At 39.5% G+C, this 23426-nt stretch overlaps 1 protein-coding gene across 3 annotated transcripts in view; it reads right to left on the reverse strand.

Moving 5' to 3' along the window:
- Window positions 1-1179: 1179 nt before the first annotated feature.
- LOC126259833 (cell growth regulator with RING finger domain protein 1-like) overlaps window positions 1180-23426 on the reverse strand; it is a 443331-nt gene continuing 421084 nt past the window's right edge. For 2 of the 3 annotated variants that reach the window (XM_049956879.1, XM_049956878.1), the window contains exons 4-7: window positions 9382-9553; window positions 4906-5047; window positions 4707-4814; window positions 1180-2042 (exon numbers count right to left, since the gene is read on the reverse strand). In XM_049956879.1, the coding sequence (XP_049812836.1) occupies window positions 1662-2042; window positions 4707-4814; window positions 4906-5047; window positions 9382-9553 (803 nt within the window). In that variant the 3' untranslated portion in view covers window positions 1180-1661. The remainder of the gene's footprint in view (window positions 2043-4706; window positions 4815-4905; window positions 5048-9381; window positions 9554-23426) is intronic. The other variant, XM_049956880.1, reaches the window with a different exon arrangement.

Consider the following 23426-nt stretch of genomic DNA (forward strand, 5'->3'; position numbering starts at 1 on the left):
GACACACTGAACATTTTTTTAATTGTTTTATTTTCAGCAGCATACTTCATTTGTCTGCACTTTGTTTTCCATATGAATGTAATACATCTTATTAACCTATTTTTGTTTTGCTTCAGCAACATACAACTCAACTGGGTTGGACTTGGCCTCATTCTGGACTATCTGATGGGAGTGCAACATATTTCAGTGCACAATGCTCTGTTCATAATCACACTAGCTGACAAATCCAGTATTGCCTGAGTATTCATTTTGTCAGTTTCGTATTAGAAATGAACTGCGTTTTGTCATATAATTAAAAAAAAATTCATTCCATATATTCATAAAACTCCTTTGAAACTATGTAACAGTTGTATAAAGAAATTTGCATAATGCACAAATGTATAAGTGCAGTATGCAAATTAAGAAACATGTATCCAAAATATGAAGTATCTGTAATCTTTATTTAACTCAGAACTTTATTATAAACAACGTTTCTAGTTATGTGTTCAAGAGTAACAATGAAGAAATTCTTGCACGAGTCCACCCTTGAACAAACAAAGTTGTGCAAGAGAAAAACATGGAGATGTCAAATCCACTCTGCAGTATTAAATAGGCTGCCCCTGTGACACGTATGAATTGTAATGGCAAATGCAAGTGTCAGTTGAAACTGCAGTCTCGTAAAGTGAAAGAGGTGATCTGTTGGAATAAAGGGTATCTCTTGAACTGTGTTTCGTACAATGATCTAATTTTGTAGGTACATTCATTCAGCAGCACATGTGGATACTGTCTGCAATATTAATTGCAAATAGAGTTAGTTGCACAGAAGTAATAAATTTAAACGTCACACACAATGTACAGTTTTTCGCGTATCTCACTGTTTGTGACGTCATGTCTCGTGAACGATGGTACGTAGGTGGTTCTTAGCCCCAAAGTGACTCTTGCCTGACAGTAAGGGATATCTGTACTAAGTCTGATTGAAATCAGTCCATTGTTTTAGGAGGAGATGTAGAAAGCGCGCACATGCACACAAGATATTCCATGTGTAAGCAACAGGGCAACTGGATATCATTTCATAGAAACCATCAAACATTGTTAACATTATCTCAATGTGCAGAGAAAATGCTACTAAAAGATCAGTGTAACAAAAAAAAAGAGCAACATAAATCAATACAAAACACAAATCAGCATATCACTTTTTATTTTAGGAATACTTAACTACTATTTACATGTTCTATGAAACAGAACAATCATTCTTGTTAGTTGTCTATGAATGGAATATCATTCTACAGAGTATTTTTACATTTCCCCAGATGTAATAAGCAGAGAAATCACTCTCTGAAATTAAATATGTAGCTACAATTTCATGAAATACAACAATTTGGTCAGTTTATCAAATGATGTTAAGTCTTGCAGCAAAGTGCAGATAAAACTGCGGGTGACTTTGCATGATGGATACTTCTTTCTACATAAATAACACACACACACACACACACACACACATTCATTCATTCATTCATTCTCTCTCTACTTCCCCCTCCTCCTCCTCTTTCTACACAGCAGAAACCTTTATGTAATGGTATTTACAGTTTAGGCACACTGTGCCCTTTATTTTACAACTGTAGTGCGTAACCACAAATCGCAGTTTCAGTTCAAATGGTAACATCTTTTTCACTCCACAGATTTCACCGCTGAAATCCTAAGAAATCTGTAAGGCGGTCATTGAGATCATGAAGCCAGCGCATTGGTTGTGCCATCTTTGCAGATGGCTTGATTCCTGGCTCAACAGGCATGTACTCTTCACTTCGTATGCAAAAGTAGCTGCGTATTGGACTGCGACACATTGGACAGCGATCAAGTTTACCAAAGCAGCTGGCACAGATGCAGGTATGGCGGCAAGGTAGAAGAGCTCTTGAAAGGGGAAAATGTTGGCATACAACACACAGTTGTTCCCCTGCAGACTGCCACACTGATCCTACTTCATCTTCTGTACACACTACTGCAGGAGACTGCGTAGGATGTTCATCATCGTAGGTGAGAGGATTACCAGTTGCTAGATATAATTGCTGTAACAGAAATTTAAATTCATGATATTTAAAGAACAGTATTTTTGCATCATTTATGAATATCGTTAAACATAAAATGAGTCGATAAGTAATTTTCCTGTGCTTAAGCCAAACTTGTTAAAGGGAGCAAAAAACCTCAAGGTAAAAGCATGTAAAAGAAAAGTTATGTGACAAGAGGTATCACCATTATCTGCAAATCCAAAAGGTGTTCCCAAAACTGCCACACACTGATCCATACATGATGTTTGACAGGACAGTTTCAGAATTAATCCACTTATTTAGTCTGTAATAACAAATATATACTTTCAATTTTATTTGGTCTTGTAATGACATGGTTCCATCTAAGTGACCCATAAAAAGGCTGGTGTAGAAAGGTACCATGCATGTACTGTTCACAATTGTAAAACAGAAACAATTATCGATCAGAATGTGGATTGCTAAAACGGCCAGGTACAAGGTGGTGGGTTTAACCAAGACCATACGAGGGGCATTTGGAAAGTCCGTGCAGTGTCCAAGAGATGGCACCACTTGCGCGTATCAAGGTCATGTTTAGTTAGTAGTATTTTGGAAAGAACGCACACCAAGTCTCTGCCATATTGATCTATTTCTTTGTGTTTGGCATTTGTGTGAATCAAGGAAGACGAGTGATTGTCAAAAAATGGATGAAAAAGAATTTTGTGTGGTGATCAAACATTACTTTATGAAAGGCAAAACGCCTCAGGAGACTAAAGAGAAGCTTGATAAACGTTATGGTGACTGCACCTTCGATTAGAACAGGTTGTAAGTGGTTTCAAAATTTTCAGAGTGGCCATGTGGGGGACAAATGGTGGTGAACGTTCTGGACGCCCTGTGGAGGTTACGAATCCAGAAATCATTGATACAATCCATGATGTGATGATGAATGACAGAAGAGTTAAGGTGTGCGAGATTGCTAGTGCTGTGGGCATCTCAAATGAATGGGTACATAATATTTTGCATAAACATTTGGACATGAGAAAGATATCTGCAAGATGGGTTCCGCGATTGCTCACACTTTGCCAAAAACGGAATCATGTTAAGTATTGCAAGAACTGTTTGCAGCTGTTCAGGAAGAATCTGCAGACCTTTAAGCATCATTTCGCCATTGTGGATTAAACATGGGTACATTACTACATTCCTGAGACCAAAGAACAATCCAAACAATGGGTTACCAAGGGAGAATCTGCACCGAAAAAGGTGAAGACCATTCCTTCGGCCCGAAAGGTTATGGCAACTGTCTTTTGGGATTTGCAAGGGATAATCCTTATCGACTATCTGGAAAAGGGCAAAATTATTACAGGTGCATATTATTCATCGTTATTGGACCATTTGAAAACCAAGCTGCAAGAAAAACGCCGGCGATTGGACCGCAAAGAAGTCCTTTCCCATCACGACAATGCACCAGCACACACCCCAGTAGTTTTGGTTGCAAAATTAATGGAAATAGGATTACAACTCATTTCACATCCCCCCCGATTCTCCGGACTTGACTCTCTCTGACTACTATTTGTTCCACAATTTGAAGAAATGGCTGGCGGGATGAAGATTTTATGCAGACGAGGAGGTGATTGCAGCAACTAGTAGCTATTTTGCAGACTTGTCAATTCCTATTATTCGGGAGGAATCAATAAATTAGAACAGCATTGGATGAAGTGTATAAGTCTAAAAGGAGACTGTGTCGAAAAATAAAAAAGGTTTACCCCAAACACTTAAGTAATTTTTATTTTTGCACGGGCTCTTCCAATGCCCCTTGGATGTTAGTGTACTGGGACAAGCAAATAATTGTTCAGTTGTAATACAGTAGCTGTGGAAAGGCAGGGGAGGATGTGATTAGGTCTTTAGATGCAGGAAGAGAGGCTGCAAGAAATTGGTTGGATATGCTGTTCATCTAAGGTAGATGATATATCTTTGCAGGTATTATCACCAATCATGATCCAATATGGAGGCTAGTTAACTTGGGTTTGTGGAGCTTTAGTAGCAGGTAGAAGATGGATGTTTGTGCTTGACGACTCTTAACCTGACACCCTCTCACTCCTCAGACTGGCATTTACACAGTTTCTCCTGTATTTTGGGATATATTTGCAACTTTATTTTTGCAAAGTGTAGCTGGAGCTAGTTCAAACAAATACTGCTCATCACATCTTTCATGCGACACCCAGAGTTGACGAAAAGCATTGGTTTGTTTCCTGTTGTAAACAAAATGATTTTTAAAGCAGAATTTTATGCGCCCAGTTGATAGAGCGGTTGCAAATTAGTCTTTTGTGATATTTGTTTCATCAATATCCATTAACATGAACATTAAAACATGAAGAGTAATTAGTGCTCCAATGATGATGACACCACCCTCCCTGGCCTGCACAAACTGCTGCTGCCATCCTGAAGCACTGCTGGAGTACCGATTATTCTTCATGTTTTACTGTTCCTGTTAATGCATATCGATAACGTGAATATCTTTATTAGACTAATCTGGGATACCTCTATCAATTGGGAATGTAAAATTCTGCTTTAATGGGCACAACAATAGGACTGTCAAGGCCGAGGCCAGGCAGAGGTTGTAATCATTCATCAGAGACGTGTGTGTGTGTGTGTGTGTACGCCACGCTCTACACACGAGTGCAGAAAGTGCAGACATTCTAACTAACATACCTTCAAACAGGAGAGTTGACCATTTGCTTGCTTCAGATACTGAGCAAGAATACTTGTTGGCAATGTACAAACAGAATCCTTTATGTGAATTACATTGATTAAAGCCACCTGAAATGGTTGAACACAACATACTTCATTAATCATCAAGTGTTATATACTGCCGACATTTCTTGCATATATTTTTATACTAGCATCTTACCGTCTCATCAGGATGCATTGTTTGACTGTCTTTCCTTATCAGGAAAACCACCAGAGGATAACACAGGCGTGGTGGAGTACCCAAGTCAAGCTCTGGCTGAGGCAGGTACAGTGTAAACAGTTCATCTCCATGGTTGGACTTGCTAGTATTGTGTTAAGGAAGTCTTATTGCATACTCACTGACATTGAGCAGAATGATTGTAAAGATATTTTGCCACATAAATAGAATTAGCAAACAAAAGTAGGTAATGTTCAGTACTCTAAACCCAAGCTTGTAAAATAAATTTCCAGAAATTTTACAAAATCGAACTATGGAATTTTTTGCATGGAATACATTCTCTTTCTTTTAGATGCTGATAGAGAAGCTGATGAAAAGGAGGGGATGTGGCATATAAAAATTCATAAGAGGCCCAAGCAACTGACAGTCCTAAAGGGAAAAAAATATGGTCACTCTTCCTATATCAAACATCCCAGCCCCTCTCCCTCCGAAAGGAAACTTTAAAATCTTTTCCAAGGTTTATTGTTATTATGTACCTTTCTTAATAATTTATTTACTTGTGTACCTAAGTGTTACTGACAATTAAGTAATCATACTCAGTATTTTGAATCACTGCTTTTAGTGTGTGTGTGTGTGTGTGTGTGTGTGTGTGTGTGTTTGTGTTTTTTTCTCCTGATTAACAAATTTTCAGAAGTCAAAGAATGAAAGTCAACAGTGTTACATAACTGTATGTTCTGCAATATTGTGGAGTGAAAAATCACACAATGGATAAGTTAAGTCTCAGCAGATGTTTTAATGTACAGAATGGGATTTTATTTTTAGTGTTTTCGGTGTTATTATTTCAGCAGTGGTAAGATGGTGTGTGAAAAAATGAGGTGGGGGGGCCATGAGGGCGGAGGGGGGCGAGGGGAGAGAGAGAATCAATCTGAAGACTGGTTTGAACACTACAGTAGTTTATTAGGCATAGCACTACTGAAGGTGGTATACCGTCACCTTCCTTTGATAGGATTTATCCAGACAGGTACTGGAGGACTTACGGGTTCCCAACAATTATTCAGCATGACTTCTAGTTTTGTAAATGAGATTTATATTACATGGGTGGTAGGGGAAGAATGGATGCATTTTTTGATAGCCTTACACATAACTGTCAGACTTAAATGTTACTATAAACTAGCTCAAGCATTTGATGTTAATACAATCAGAATTGACTACTATATATGACTGATTATTAATTTTCTATTAATATTGTTGTCTGCGTTATCCACAGTTCCATGTGTACTACATTTTGTGTGTTCATCTTTATGTTCAACAATGTCAGTAGTGTCACTTTGGTTTATGGATTTAAAAATGAAATCTTGGCACTGCTTGCACATATATTACAGAAATAGTAGATTATTATTTAATTAATATCTCGGCATTTACAGGCAATTAATGTGCTTGTTGCTGTTTTTGTATGTTTGGAGACTTCAGTACATTCATAGTTACAACAATGTGATGCATCTGTGACTCAAGACTGCCAACCAACAACAATTTAAAATTGCAGCAAGTGTTCAGTTCTATAGTATTGAAAGTTACTTCCTCTTTATTTATTTATTTATTTATTTATTTATCTCTTGTTCCGGTGATCCATGTTGTGACACTATCGCAGGATATGGAACGTGTCAATTTTACAAGCTTTTGGGCAGAATTTATGGTAATACATAAAACAAAACAAAAACAGCAAACAGCAACTTAGGTCCCAGTACAAAAAATACATTTGAGAGATAGATAAAGATTACAAAATAATAAGTGTTACAGAGAAATAAATATTGCAAAATGTATGTTTACAATAAAAATATTCGGTATTACAAATACAAATTTGGGCATACATTTGCAATTTACAATACAAGAAATATTAAACACTGTAGTTCAGGAACTCTTCTATTGTATAAAATGATCCTTGCAATAGGAACTGCCTTAATTTTTTTTTTTTTAAACAAGAGATCATCGTCTACTAAACACAGGGAGGGCACTAAAAATCTTACAGCCACTGAAATGGACTCCTTTCTGCACCATACTTAGATCTGGCTGTTCATAGTGGATATCATGTTTCCTTCGAGTATTGCGACTGTGATATGCACTATTCAGCTTAAAGATGGATTTTTCTTTCCTTATGAAGCACATCAACGAAAATATATATTACGCAGTGGATGTAAGTATTTCAAGCTTCTTATAAAGATTCCTGCATGTGGCTCTAGGATGGACTCCACGCATGATCCTTATGGCTCTTTTTTGTACACACAGTACTTTTTTAGCCAGTGGCCGATTTCCCCAAAATATAATTCCAAATGCCATAATTGCATGAAAGTAACTGTAATACGCTGACTTCATGGTTTCCATATTTCTATTAGAAGAAACAATGTGCAATGCATATGTTGCTGAACTTAGTCTTTTGCATAGATTCACGATGTGGTTTGACCAATTCAGTTTGCTATCAATATGCAAGCCTAGGTATTTTGCGGAATCTACCCTGGTTATTATCTGCTCACCTATTTTTACTACTATTTCCTCATCTTTGGATGTTTTGTGGAACTGAGTGTAGTTTGTTTTACAGTAATTTAAAGAAAGACCGTTAATGTTGAATCAGTTCACCGTTTCATTTAAAACCTTATTTGCTGTTACCTCAAGTATATCTACTGAATTATCAATAAGTAGTGTAGTGTCATCCATGAAAATGGTGAATCTACAATATTCCGTAGGGAGAGGGAGATCATTTATAAATATAATAAAAAGTAGGGGGGCCCAGAACTGAGCCCTGTGGCACTCCACATGTGATGGTACCCCATTCTAAAGATACTGGGACACCATCTTGACTATCTACAACTTTTTGTTTCCTGTTTGACAGATATGAATCAAGCCATTTCCCTGCTACACCACTTATACCGAGACGTGCAGCTTTTTGTAAAAAAATTTGGTGATTTACACAGTCAAATGCTTTTGTTAGGTCACAAAATATGCCAATCACTTTCAGTTTTTTGTTGATAGATTCCAAGAGTTTGCCAGTAAATGCAAATATTGCATCTTCTGTTGACAAACCTTTCTGAAATCCAAACTGACTTTTGCTGAAGGTATTGTGTTCACTGAGATGCTTAACTATCCTGGCATGCATTAGTTTGTCTAAAACCTTTGGAAAGCTTTTCAATAGTAATATTTGCCTACAGTTAGCAGTATCCGTCTTATCCCCCTTCTTATACAGCGGTTTTAAAACTGCATACTTAAGGCTCTCAGGAACTTTTCCTTGCTTAAGTAACGCATCAAAAATGTGGCAAAGGACTTTACTTACATGGCTGGAGAAGTATATTAATAATTTGTTAGAAATGTTGTCAATTCCAGCAGAGTTTTTACTTTTCAGGGATTTAATATCTCTTTCAATTTCTTGAACAGTGACTGTTTTTACCTTCATGTGTTGTACTGAACCAGCTACTCTAACTTTCAAAAGATTGATGGCTTGTTTCATGGACCCTTGTAACCCTATTTTTACTGTTACTGTTAAAAAATAATTGTTGAATGTGTCTGCAACTGTTTTTGGATCACTAACAAGATTACCCTCACTTTTGATTTGGATATTTTCACTACAAACTGCATTTTTCCCCATTTCCTTCTTTACAAATTTCCAGATAGTTTTTACTTTATTGCTCGAGTTGTCAATTTCTGCCTTCAAGCACAGGAGATGAAGTCCATCATTTGTCAAACAAGATATGTACATGTAAGGAGACTCAATTATTATTACTCCTCCCCTCTTGGTATATTAATTGGACTTCATTTACCACAGAAAACTGTGGGAGTTCATTTGATTTATGATTGTGTAATGTTTATTCTGTCCCAGCACAGTGTGCAGCATTCACTGAAGCACAACCAAGCTTCCACCATATTTAAGCTTAAATTCATCCATTTTGTATGTAATGTTTTGAGGACTGCAACTACATGAAATAATTTCTAATGATTCAGTGACTTTTCACTGTTAAGTAACTAGCACAATGCATTTAGACAGCTGTTTATATTCGCATGTGAAAGTGTTATCGTGTGATGTGTGCCAGACAACTAAATTCCCAACAAAAATGATTGTATTTCAGCACGTAATCTCATTGGCACACACACCAAATAGACTTATTCACACTCAAAATAATGTAATGTACATGTAAATGGAACGCACCTGCAATGGCAACATGCTGCCAAGATGTGTCGTGCTAGTTAAATATTAGTAAAGAGTGACTGAAGCAGTGAAAATTATTTCATGAACTTCTACCATACTATTTTATAAAGAACTTGATGCCTTAGACTAAGGCAGAAGAGTTAAATAAGAGATAATAATTGTTTCGCACGTCATATAAAATTTCTTGGCTGCTGTTTTTGTTTCATTTTAAGATACTATTAGGCTTATTTTCTCTCAGACCTTGTTTAGTGATAATAATGAACACACATATAATAATGAAAGGATACTGTACAACTGCTCCCTTCTGTTGATAGAAACCCTGCAGTAAGTTTCCTTGTTCCACTTCCTTTTGCAGTACACTCCAAGGTCTCCATAGGAAAAGGTGCAGCTCTCTGATAGAAACTCCCCAGAAGGCCTGTAGTGTGTAAGGAACTTGACTTGATATCACACACTGCAAATCTGCAACAGACAGACAATATGATTTAACAATGTACAAAAAGTAAGTGCTACTAAAACAAGTGATGTTTTTCAGATCTATCTTTTTGTACAAACTTTATGCTCAAAATCATTGTAGTTTTATAATCTTTTCATTGAGTGAATATTTTTTTGTTATGGGATTTTCATCTAAATACTGCCATAACAATGTGTTATCTACGGTATAAGTTTATAAACTCTCTCTCTCTCTCTCTCTCTCTCTCTCTCTCTCTCTCTCTCTCTCTCTCTCTCTCTGAAAACAGATGAACAGGGGTCAGATTTTAGCATATAGCCTCCATTTAAACAATGTTTAGCAGAAAGTAATCAGAAACTGCCAGTTCATCTTCACCAAAGCAGTTATAATTCCATTAGTATGCAGTATCAGTTATCTTTATTACACCAGATCATTCTGGGACTCAGAAAAAAAGTTGATGAAGTACTCATTTGTATAGATGAAATGAATTCATCTAACCAAATTGACATAATCTGCCTCTCTGAACATCAAGTGACCACTGGTATAGATATGTTAGACATTTCAGGATTTAAGCTAGCTTCCTACTTCTGCAGAGTAGATATGGATGGAGGAGGAGTTGCCACATTTATTGAAAACTGCCATAAATTCAAGAACATTGACATTAATAAAATCTGTTTAGAGCAGCATCTAGAAGCATGTGCAACAGAATTAGAGTTCCATAACAGATCCTATAAAATAGTAACTATTTACCGAGCACCTGCAGGAAATTATCATCTATTCATAAATCATCTAGAAGCTCTTTTGGGTTATTTAACAGGAAGAAACAAAGAAATTTTGATTGCTGGTGACTTTAATACAGATTTTCTAATGCAATCTCCCAGTAAACATTTACTGCAGTTAGTAATGTTGTCTTTCAATCTAACTCACACTGTAAACTTTCCAACTAGGATCACTAAATCCTCAAGGACAGCCATTGATAACATTTTTATAGACAAATCAAAGCAACAAAATCACATCATAAAACCTATAATAAATGTACTATCAGATCATGACATGCAGCTCATTGTTTTAGATGTAAATTCTAAGCAGATTATCAAGACTGCTAAATCTGAGTACAGGAGAGTAGTCAATCAACCAAAAATTGAGTGTTTTAGAAAACTGCTCAAAGATATGAACTGTAAAGATGTTTATAGTGCTCATGACATGAATGAAAAATATAACACATTCATGAACAATGTCAGTACCATGTTTGAAAACTGTTTTCCCCTAAAAGTTACTCAAATTAAACAGAAGTCTATAATAAAACCATGGATTGCACAAGGAATAAGGATTACCTGTAAGACAAAAAGGAAAATGTATCTGTCGACCCAGAATAGCTCCAATGCTGATGATTTAGCTAAATACAAGGAATACTGTAAAATAGTAAAAAAAGTAATTCAGACATCTAAACAAATGCACTACGAGAAGAAGATAGCAATGCCAGAGAACAAATTAAAAACAATATGGGATATAGTGAAAGAGGAGACTGGTAGATCCAGAAAGGAACAGGAGAAAATAAATTAAGGGTAGATGACACATTAGTAACCAATGGGGATAATGTGGCAAATCTATTTAACAAGTTACTGATAGAATGGGATTGTCAGGATCAGTAAATAATGCCCTTGAATATTTGAAACTAGCCTTTACAAATAGCTTCAGGTACATGAAATATCCACCCAACATTGCAATATCTTTTAAAGATGTGAGCTAGACTTTTATTTTCTCCCTCTCTTCATGCATCTTTTAATTTTTCAGAAATAGTTATTGTGAAAATAAGTTGTAGTGAGTGACCCACCTTAAACAGTTATATTGAAACCTCAAGATGAGTTTATCATTGGCAAGTAATGATTGTATATCACTGATTGATTATTCTCTATGGTTGTGAAATGCATACTGCTGTCACTGCCACTTTTGACAGATGCCATTTACTTACGATACATCGTATATATTCTGTGTAGTCACATTAATGTGACCCCCTGTCAAAAGCCTGAAGATCCACCTTTTACAATGCGGACCACTGCAACGTGCAAGAAGAGTGTCGGTGAGGTTCTGGAAGGTACCGGCAGCGATGTGGAGTCATGCCAACTCCAGTGCTGTGGCCAGCTGCACTAGCTTTCTTGGTTGAGGATCCATGGCATGAAGGCGAGGTGGTCACACAATAGACTGGCTTTTAAATCCAAGGAGTTTAGTGGCCAGGGGAGTACAGTAAACTCATCCTCTTGCTCTTTGAACCACACATATACACGTTGGACTGTGTGACCCATGGCATTGTTCTGCTGGTAGACGCCATCGTTCTGAGGAAAAACAAACTGCGTGCAGGTGTGTACATGATCCCCAAGAATGTATGATCTATTGTGCCTTCCAGAATGACGAGATCACACACGGAAGGCCACAAAAACTTTCCTCCAAACCATAACACTCCTTCCTCTGGCCTAGACCCTTCTGATGATTATTGCAGGGCCGTAGACGCCAACTACCATCTGTCCAATGGAGCATAGAATGTGATTCATTGGAAAAGGCCACCTAGTGGACGCCCAGTTTCGGTATTGTTGTGCAAATGCCATTTTCAGTCGCCAATGAACAGAAGCATGTGTAGATGGATGAACCAGGCACCTACTGCAGAGGCCCACACGCAGCAACATTTGTTGAACGCCTGTTGAGACTACACTGTTGGTAGCCCCTTGGTGCATCAGGGCTGTCATTTAATCAACAGTTTCACGTCTATTCACCTGCATACATCTCCACAGCCGTCGTCCAGCCCTGCCTTGTATGGCCCGTGATGCACCACAGTTGGCTCGGTGCTGGTTTTGGACGCCACCATTTTGCCATGCATGGTATACTTTAACCACTGCGGCACGCGGCGGACTTAGCTGTTGTGTAAATGCTTACACCATTGGCCCGAAAGCCAATGATCTTCTTTTGGACGGAGATAAATCGCTCGCTCAGTTTCCGCATTACGACAACGACTGCACTGTTTTCCACGTCCCTGCGAGACGGTTCAAATACAACCCCCCCCCCCCCCCCCTCCCACTGCTAATGCTAATGCTGCCTCCTGCCAAGTGTGAGTGGTTATTGCACATTTACGTCCAACATACGCAGCTGTCACATTAATGTGACTGGATCGTGTATAAAGCGCTGAATGCGACCCATTTATGTCCTGCACCCTGTCTCGACTGGAAAGGCAACCTATGTTCGGCGGCGGCGCGAAGCCGGCTTGAGACCACGTGCGAGCGCTGGGCCCGCTTTCACTAGCTGTGACCCACTGCAGCCGTTATGCAAGAGCTGCCGGCCGCCGCGCCGCGCCGCGCCGGTCCAGGGAGGCTGCGAACGCCGACGCCGCCCTCAGCTGTTCTCCAAGCAGTGTTCGTATGAGGCGTCACGTCGTGACGTATTCCTACGTGTTGCGTGTGCAGCTGCCAGCTCGAGACGTCACGCGGTGTTCGGCTCAAATGCTGCCTGCATTAGGGTTGCCAGCTCCAAAAATAGAAAAGCCGGACTCAGCGTCATATTTAGTCTAACATTTAGCCCAAAAATCCGGACTACTTATTTTCAACAGAAATAGATTCATTCTGATATTTCAGTCGTTTACTAATAATAAACTACAGTCATTTGTTTACGAGATCAACGTTAAACGTGCTTCAATTAGAAACAACAATCAGTAAACAGTATTATAATCCGACATTAATGATAGCAATTAAGTGCTGAAGTATTGCTTTGAGAATTTCATCTCTTTTAAAACATTTTAGATATTTCAAAAAGATTTTCTTGCGCGAATGTGAGCTCTTTTCTTAAGAAAATATTTTTGTTGTCTATGAAAAATGTAATAAAACATGTACAACTATGAATTCATATGAACGATATCACAGAAATCAGCCTATGGTTGGAACGAATTTTCAAATGTTTATAATAAAACGAAAGCAAGCAGCAAAGCTCCTCTCAGCAAACTGTATTCTTTTCTCTATCAAGCTGTGCAGACGCATTTTATCTAAGTATGCCTGTCTGTCTGTGGCACTGCAGGAATGTGAAGAAAAAGCCGACATGTTCACGGCAGCAGTCCAAGAAGAGGAGGTGAAGATGGCACTCCAACACACACGGGCAGGGAAGGCATCTGGACCAGACAACATCCTCCCTGAATTTTTGAAAAATCTTGGACAAAAAGCGCTGAAATGGCTATGCAAACTATTCACGAGAATAATGGAAACCTGTGAAATCCTCAGAGAATGGAAAACAGCCAAAATCATTGCCATACATAAACCAGGGAAGAGTGGAACTGACGCAGGGAACTTCAGGCCAATCTCATTAATGTGCATAACCTACAAACTCTTTGAAAGGATACTGTTGGAAAGACTTAAACCAGTACTGGAGGAACAACTACCAGTGGAGCAAGCAGGTTTTAGACAAGGAAGAAGCTGCTGCGACCAGGTGCTGGCACTTACCACACACATTGAACGGGGCATTCAGGAAAAGAAGAAAACAGGGATAGTCCTCATTGACCTGACATCAGCGTACGACACTGTATGGCTAAATGGTCTCATGTTAAAACTGGCAAAGATAGCCAATACAAAACAACGTCGAAGCTCATGAACAACATGCTGAGCAAAAGGAAGTTCAGGGTCAAATTAAATGGTGAAACCATTAAGTGTCATACCCTAAAAAATGGTCTTCCGCAAGGATCAGTCCTAGCTCCCTGGCTCTTCAACATCTATATAGCAGATCTGCCTGATCTGCACTCACGTAAATTTGCCTACGCAGATGATTTAGCTATTACAGCGCAAAGTAACTCGTTTGACAACCTGGAATCAACAGTAAATGAAGATCTAGCTACACTGAAAAAATACTGTGACACATGGCATCTAAAAAACACGTAGAAAGCAACCCAGGACATAGTAGAAAAAATTGAAACAAACCCAAGGCTACCCATACATGCCGACATGGGAGGACCCACGAGACTCAAGTCCAGGAAACCTATCGTCTGGAGCAGAACATTGGGCACAGAGGGTCTCGATGCTGAATGGAAGAATGCATGGCAGGGTCTGAGAAGAGGCGTCGTGGAAAACCATCTCCTAATCCACGACCCAACCAAAAGGGTTGAAGGCTTCAATCTCAACAGGAAACACTGGTCGGCTCTAAACAGGTTTCGCACGGGAGTTGGACGATGCAGACATCAAACAACCAAATGGGGCTACACAGACAATTCGTGTTGTGACTGCGGCGAGGTACAAACAATGGACCATCTTATGGTTTGTAACATTCATGGTTTCAGAGACGGCTCTCTGATGTCGCTCCACAAGTTAACGGACAATGCCAGGAAATGGCTCCATAATCTTAATGTTACTGTGTAATTAATTGTCTTCAATTTATGTGATTTGTGTTCCATTTAATGTAATAATGTAGTTTCCCTGACATAATTGTAATGTAATAACTGATAATTTGTTTCCACATTGTAAGTTCCGAACGTTTATTGTTATTTATATTAATCTTAACTGTTCTTTGTAAAATGTACCCGGCAGATCGAACGAGAAATAAAAAAAAATTGAATGTGTTAAAAATTGGTTATATTTATGTTTCATTTGAAAGGAAATACACTCCCCGCAATTATTAAGTGATACATGATTTGTTTCAGAAAAGCTAGCTGGAACTGTGAGCTCAACAGATCATGATAAAGAGACGCAATGTGCCGAATGCAGTTCGCGTGCAGCCATTGATTCAATACTGCTGTAAGCAAAGCGCGTCACCGAGATTATCTGCGGATCATTTAACAGTGACTTGCAGTCATTTTTAGCAAGCACAATTTCCGGGAGAGATGTCCATTGTGTCTCCGAACTGAGAATCTGCTGCTCGCAGTTCTAGCAGATACAGGCACATCAGAATTGATGGAGGTGTTAAATTACTACTGCTCGTAAATGGTAAAAACTTAAGTTTGTTTTGAAATCATCGCATTCTTTGTACAGCCCGTTGCTCTATTGTTCAGTGAGAAGGAAACAAAATTAATTTTCCAACTTTATTTTTACAAATTCTATCATTTCATTCAAATACCGGAGCAAAATAAGGCGTCAGTTCTCAGGCTTGCTAATTGCTCAGTCTTCTTCCTAAGACAATCTTACGTCAAAATAAACAAAAAGTTCTCCATTAAACAAAATAAACAGCTATCTGTTCTTCTAGGACGGAAAAAGGGAAGATATTCATAAAATTTAGTTAGTTTAATTAGACTTATAAAGAATTAACAATCTGTAGTTAAGCATGTGCTTCTCATTTGAAACCTCTTTATCAATAACTTTTTTTGTTTTGGAAACCATTTCAAGGCACTCTTGACAAGTTAATTTAAAATTACACAACAACATCATCCCTGTGACTATGTTTGCAGTTAATTGCGTTAGCTGTACATTGTCTAACTATCGTAACAAGCCGAGGCGGATATGTCCGGTTAATATCGGTCACCTGGCACCTCGCAACCCCAAGCCTGAATACATCCCCCACGTCACTATCATGGGTAAACAAAATGATCGATCAGAGTTTTAGTAAGTAGGATGATTATCAGCTAACAGTCCGAAGGAGGTGGAATTTCTGAAACGGTCAAGGCTGAATTGTGTGTCTGTTTTGGTAGTTTATCGTGAGCGGAGTAATAGCATCACAAAAGCTTCGTGGGAACTACGGAGCTACACGCACAATTGATATGTAAGGTGAACATCATAATATAATGTAACAGCTTTCCATCCAAATGAAGTCATCACTTCAGCGAACCCAGCAGCATAAGGTGGTCCTAAATACACGGAAAATGGTACCTGTACCTGTTCAGATGACGGTGGGTCAACAGTAAAAACATCAATTTGCTGCTTGGCAGTATCTAAACAGGATACTTCTAGAATGAAAGTAGGAGACGAGGTACTTGCGGAATTAAAGCTGTGAGGACGGGGCGTGAGTCGTGCTTGGGTAGCTCAGCTGGTAGAGCACTTGCCCGCGAACGGCAAAGGTCCCGAGTTCGAGTCTCGGTCCGGTACACAGTTTTAATCTGCCAGGAAGTTTCAGAATACTTCTTGCTGACTGGCTGGTGTGAAAGTCGATAAAACAACCTAACACATGTACTGAAAGAATATAAGGTGTTAAGGTCAGCATTTTTTTGTGGATTTTGGGCGTTTAACAAGTACCCTCACCAAAACTGCCCCACACTAATGTGGTTGGGGAATATTTCCGTGACATTCTGAGAAACATTGAAGTGTACCGTAACTCATTCATTCCAAAGATAACATTTATTTTCAACCAAGTACTTTGCAACCTGGCAAATGTTAAGATTACTTTCTTAGGCCCAGACTCTACTGATACTAACGCAATATGTGTCCGACATAAACGATCCTCGTGTTTGCTGTGTGCATCCTCCGCTATGCAGCCATCTACAGTCCTGTAGAGGATGTTTGCTACACATACTGCAACCTAGGGCTGCTCTGAATATTAGCAGACGCTCTCAGTTTGAGAGAAATTTCACGGGGCTTTCGCTGAATCATTCTCAACAATAAGTGAACTGAATAACATTTCAACCATGACTGGGTTATATCCGTTGACACAATGGAGTAATTCCAAATGAATATCAAAGCATTATCCATCGAAGTGGCAGAACGCGATATGAGCAAATTAAGTACAGGGTGTCCCACTCGAGAGAGGCCCCACAAACATGTATAGCAATTCCGCGCTGAAACTGCACCGAGCAATTTGCGACGTTTGACAGAGCAATACTGCGCTCTACGTTATCATCATATGACGCAACAGTGTCTTTCCACGTGTCGCTGTGAAACAATATTGGATTATTGGTTCCGTTAAGACCTGTCAGCGAATGTTTGTTTAACGGTTTTGTCACCAGAATATAAAGTCGAAATGCTGCATACAAAAATTAGCGAAAACGATGGAGAGAAACGGAACGGTGTTGGATCTTCACGGCGAGGGACGGCCGCCACTATCGGAAGGGAAAGTGACTGATGTGAAACAAAGATTGTTGGCCTCTCCTGCAAAGTCTGTTCGACGTTTATCTCAGGAATGTGGAATGTCACGGAGCACATGTCACGGAGTTGCTAACAAAGCCGGCATGTATCCATACAGATTTACAATTCCTCAGGAACTAAATGTCAACAGCAAAGACAAACCTTTGGTTTCGGCTATTTATTGCTCAGATCAGTGATAAGGCGTTGTTCCACCTCTCTGGCTATGTAACTTCTCAGAATACATGTTTGTGGTGTAATGAAAATCCACATGTAGTGGTCGAGCAACCACTACATTCACAAAAGATTGGCGTGTTCTATGCAATGTCACAGGGTCGCGTCATCGGACCAATTTTTTTGGGGCTACTGTGACCAGTGCAGTTTACATCGAAATGTTTCGGGAAGCTGTGATCCAATTGGACGATGAAGAACTTACTCTCGGCTGGTTTGATCAGGATAGCGTCACATGCCACACGTCTCGTGCGACCATGGCTGTGGTCGAATCATTTTTCTCCGGCAGAGGATTTCGAAAGGACTGTGGCCCTCAAGGTCGCCTGATTTAACACCACCTGCTTCTGGGGTGGCCTAAAACCGTGAAATCCAGGAAATGGCAGCTGAGGTTGTGGCAGCAATATTCGAAAATCTGCAGCGTCGTGTTCAACAGTGTTTGGCAGTCACTTCCAGCACCTTTTGTGATTCACCTTTACTTCCCCATGAACCAGGTATGGCATGTTCATTTCAATTTATTTTCTGATTTTTATGCAAAGCCTTTAAGCGTAATGGAAGGAAATGTATGTTTGTGGAGCGTCTTTCGTGTGAAACACCCTGTACTTCCACTGAGGGCAAGGGGCTTTCGTGAATAAGTTTCGTTGTTTCGCCAATTACAGTCAGTCCGTCGAGTGTATAATGTTTGTGCAGCGATGTGTATATGCTTAAGTCGTGCTGAGATTACTGGAAGTAGAACAAGAAATGTCTGATCTGCATGATAGGAAAGCAGTGGCGTATCAACTACCATTTTTTTTTTTTTTTTTTTTTTTTAGTGGATAGGGGAGGCAAGGAAATATATTCACCAATTTCTTGTAATGTGAATTAGACACGTCTTTCAGCAAGACCGTTAAGCAAATATGTATAACGATAGTGTGGTGAGTTCAGTTTTATGTTTTCTACAAACCGAAACAATTCATATAATACCGAAAGTCGTAAATACTGGTTCAAGTTTAGTGCCATTAATTTTGAAAAAGATTTCACTGATGGGAAGATATTAGTTGTACTTCTCTCTGGGATAGCTTACTAGGAGTCTTTCAGATTTACTGTACACCAATATAACATTCGACCATCAACGAACCCCTTAATAATAACAACAACACATTTTACAAACACTGCATTGCATCTTAATGGAAAAAAGAAAACCGTAAGTTCTGTGAAAACCATTAAGGCATTTATTTTTCTTTTTAGATTCCAAAAAAATTACATACAATTTCAGACTGTACAGTAGAACTCCAAGTAAACGAACCCAAGTATCCGAATCACCAATTATTCGGATCGCTTTGAGAAAAAAGAAATTTGTTCTATATGATCTGAAGTGTTGGTTTTGTTAGATAGCTATTGCAGTAAACAGCACTGTGTAAATTTATTTATCGCCCTAATCAATCCGCAACGAATGTATTAAAGGAAAAAAAAAAATTTCAGCACACGCATAGTTGTGTTCGTGGTGCCCGTCGTTCAGTTTAGTCTACATCAGCCTGTGACGTGACAACGTTAGCGGGCATTGCGTGAAATCCTGGTATTCTACAGGGTGTTACAAAAAGGTACGGCCAAACTTTCAGGAAACATTCCTCACACACAAATAAAGAAAAGATGTTATGTGGACATGTGTCCGGAAACGCTTAATTTCCAAGTTAGAGCTCATTTTAGTTTCGTCACATACGCTCCCACCTACGCTCAATGGAGCATGTTGTCATGATTTCATACGGGATACTCTACCCGTGCTGCTAGAACATGTGACTTTACAAGTACGACACAACATGTGGTTCATGCACGATGGAGCTCCTGCACATTTCAGTCGAAGTGTTCGCACGCTTCTCAACAACAGATTCGGTGACCGATGGATTGGTAGAGGCGGACCAATTCCATGGCCTCCACGCTCTCTTGACCTCAACCCTCTTGACTTTCATTTATGGGGGCATTTGAAAGCTCTTGTCTACACAACCCCGGTACCAAACGTAGAGATTCTTCGTGCTCGTATTGTGGACGGCTGTGATACAATACGCCGTTCCCCAGGGCGGCATCAGCGCATCAGGGATTCCATGCGACGGAGGGTGGATGCATGTATCCTCGCTAGCGGAGGACATTTTGAACATTTCCTGTAACAAAGTGTTTGAAGTCACGCTGTTTGTACGTTTTGTTGCTGTGTGTTTCCATTCCATGATTAATGTGATTTGAAGAGAAGTAATAAAATGAGCTCTAACATGGAAAGTAAGCGTTTCCGGGCACATGTCCACATAACATATTTTCTTTCTTTGTGTGTGAGGAACGTTTCCTGAAAGTTTGGCCGTACCTTTTTGTAACACCCTGTATACAATGCGTGATGGTTTTGGGCGAACTATAAAATATAAGTTTTTAGTGAAAATTTTACATACTTTTCCTAGCTATTATATAGAATGACCAGTAACATTTACGCGAAGTATTAAAAGGGCAAGAGATGAGAAGCCTTTATTAATTAATACGCATTTGAAACTGAAAGAACGGCAGTTCCATCTTGTACGTACATTTCACGATTTAAAGAAGAATGCGAACAGAACACTTTTACCGGTTGAACTCAAAGCAGCCGGGAAGGCTAGAGTGACGTTTTGCATTGCACTTTATTTTCTTTTTGACACAAAGGCACCTCATACTTTGGCATTTCGTTGCACGTACACCCGACGAATCCTTGGCCACTTCCTATGGACTGACAAGCAGCTGCAGATCGGAGAAGAGGTCAAGAACATCTTCAACCCTCATTAAGTTCTTTGGACATATGGTGGTGGTGTCTGATTTTGCACAGAGATGCAAGATTCCTTCTGCAGTTCCACGTCGGTAAAAGCCATCTTCTGTCACGTTCATAACAACAGCCGACTGACTGTCCGTCGTCGACGTCGAGAATCAGAACTCTTACAGTGGCAGCCAAAGGCACAGAAGGATATTTTTATTTTTCCTATTGAATCTCAAGGTTCAATTTCGATTCCGTTTTATTGTGGACAGTTTCCTCTACATGGAAGCAAACATTGCACAAAATGCCAACTCCATAACATCGTACTTCGTCGCCGTGATCGTTTTTAGGAGAATGTCCACAGATGGCATGAACGCTTCGGCCACACTTGACATGTGCCAGCACTGCAGGTTTCTTTTAAGCAGACGCAACATACATAAGAAAAACAAGCATTTTTCGGTAAACACAGAAATGGAAGGCTCTTCGATACCCATGGCCTCATCACTGTTTTGGTTTTCTCCGTCATGGATTGCATTCTCGTCTGTGTCTGCTGCAGGGAGCTACGCCTCTTGCATTCATTCATTCATTCCGTCTTCTTTTCTGGTGTTGTGTTGTTTGTACGCTATTTTTTTCCAGCTCTTCCTCAGTCCGTCTTGTAAAACATCGTCAGGCAGAGACAACTTCGAGATACCTACTCTAGCTTTGCAGCCGAACAGAGCTTCGTGCTGAATCCCAGAATGAAAAGCTCTGTTTTTCGTAAGTTGGACGAACCGCAGTCCATTACTCAAGCAGCTAGTTTTTTCATAGATTACATTAGATTAGATTAGTTTTCGTTCCATAGATCCGTGCTGAGGAGATCCTCGTGGATGTGGAACATGTCAATTTTTTTTTTCATGTTCCGGAACTCTCGGAATGATGCAAAACTGTTTTTTGATATGTGTATTTCTAGTCTTCCTCTCCTGGATGAAACTCAGTACAACAAAATCGATAGCACACTGTTTCATTTCCCGGCCACAGTCAGAAAGAAGCAGTAATCTCATTATTGGATCAAAATTAATTGACTATATATTCAAATATATAAAAATTTTATTCAAATAGTTCGTTTGATTGCCTTTTTTGGATAGTTGATAGTGAATACAAGGATCTTATTGAATAAGGATGACGGCTCTTTGTCTCACTGCAACTAATATGACTAAAATCGTTGCATTTATAATACTTACGAGGACACGAATGCAGACGTTTGTTTTTATGTGTGTATATGAGCACAGAAAAATTTTCGATCGTATTCAGAAGATTTCCTGTGAGGAGAGGACTGCCAAATACAATTTATTCTGGAAATGCAAAAACATCTCACACTGCAAACACGGAACTAAAAGACCTCACCCACTTCTTTGAGGACATTACTATCAGCCAGCACTTCACTCACCAATGTGTTTCATTTTAAGTTCACTGTACCATGGACGGCTTGTTGGTGGGAGCAAATGATCGAAACAACGAAACTCTGCCTGGAAAAGGTTTTGTAAAATTCCCTAGTAGTTGAGAAAATACTTTGAACCATATTGGTCGAAATAGAAGCCGCCATCAGCTCTCGACCAGCTGCACAGGGTGATTCGTGAATACTGACATCAGGCCAATTATTAACTGAAGAACATACAGTTACATTACCAACCAATCATGGACCGAGTATACTGAAGGTTCTTAGAAGCTGCAAAATGAATTCATGAGAAGATAGAAGAAAGAATAGCTTCTAGAGCTCAGAAACTATCATGAAAACCAGCGTCCTAAAATAAAACCTGTCAAATGCCGAGTGTGATATAGTGTGTTCTTACAGGAAGATACACAGCTGAAGCACATGTGGAATACAGCTTGCATTACTGAAAGAAGACCAGGAAGAGATTGCATTCAAGCACACAGCATATTTTAAATGTCCTGATTTACTCTTTCGACGCTCCCCTGACTTTGTGAGTGGCGCGGCCTACCATGGACGAGCTTCAGTGTGGGCCAATACCGCTTTAGGCTGCTTACCACATTATTTGCAAATTCTCTGCCATTATCCGACTGTACAACCGTTGGAGCACCAAGCAACATAAATGTATCGATGAAGTTGCAGGCTACTTCTTTAGCTCTCTGATTTCAGAACCCTGAGAACTACAAACTTAGTGAGATGCTCTTGGTAGACCATTATAACCTTATTATAGACCATTATAAACTATCAGCATGGACTGAAAATCGCTGAGATCCACCTGACAACGGGAAAATAATCCCGAAAAAAATCACTGGCTGGCCGCAAACACCTTTAAAACCTTTTTGCTTTTTCTGGCAAAGCTCACAAAGGTAAATGTACAACTCAGTATCATGATGGGTAACGTTCTTACACTTGGATGAAAGTTCTTCCAACATGCTGTCCCGCCCTCCATGACCAGTAGCCAGATGGGCCTTATTGAGTATGTCAAATAACTCTAGAGTGTCCGCGACGTAAAATTAAATAGCACCCGTACCTCCGTAACAGGATAGATCAACTTATTCTCGACCATCATTACGTCACAAGTGTTTCGGCAGCCAATAGTCCCGTCATCTTAGTCTTTTTCGCATCGTTGACTAAGTCTTTAGTTTTGTTTGTGCCTGTGTTCTGATTTACTGTGCGGCCTATGTCTTCTAGAAGGAGACACGTTGTGTTATCGTTTGCAAACAAAATAAAAGTCCTCGAATCTTTAGACAAAGGTGTGAGTCGTAAGCAGTTAGCTGAGACGTTTAACATGGAAACACAATTTCAGACAATAAATTTCTCAATTTTGAACTTTGTGTCAATCCTTGAGAACGAAAATGGGAGTTCATGGGGAAAGGCATCAAACAAGGAGCCTGAAGAGGCCGTATTAAAACTTTGTTTGCATTAGCGAGCATTGGGAAACC

This window comes from Schistocerca nitens, chromosome 5, assembly GCF_023898315.1.
Source record: "Schistocerca nitens isolate TAMUIC-IGC-003100 chromosome 5, iqSchNite1.1, whole genome shotgun sequence".
Taxonomy (NCBI): Eukaryota; Metazoa; Arthropoda; class Insecta; order Orthoptera; family Acrididae; genus Schistocerca; species Schistocerca nitens.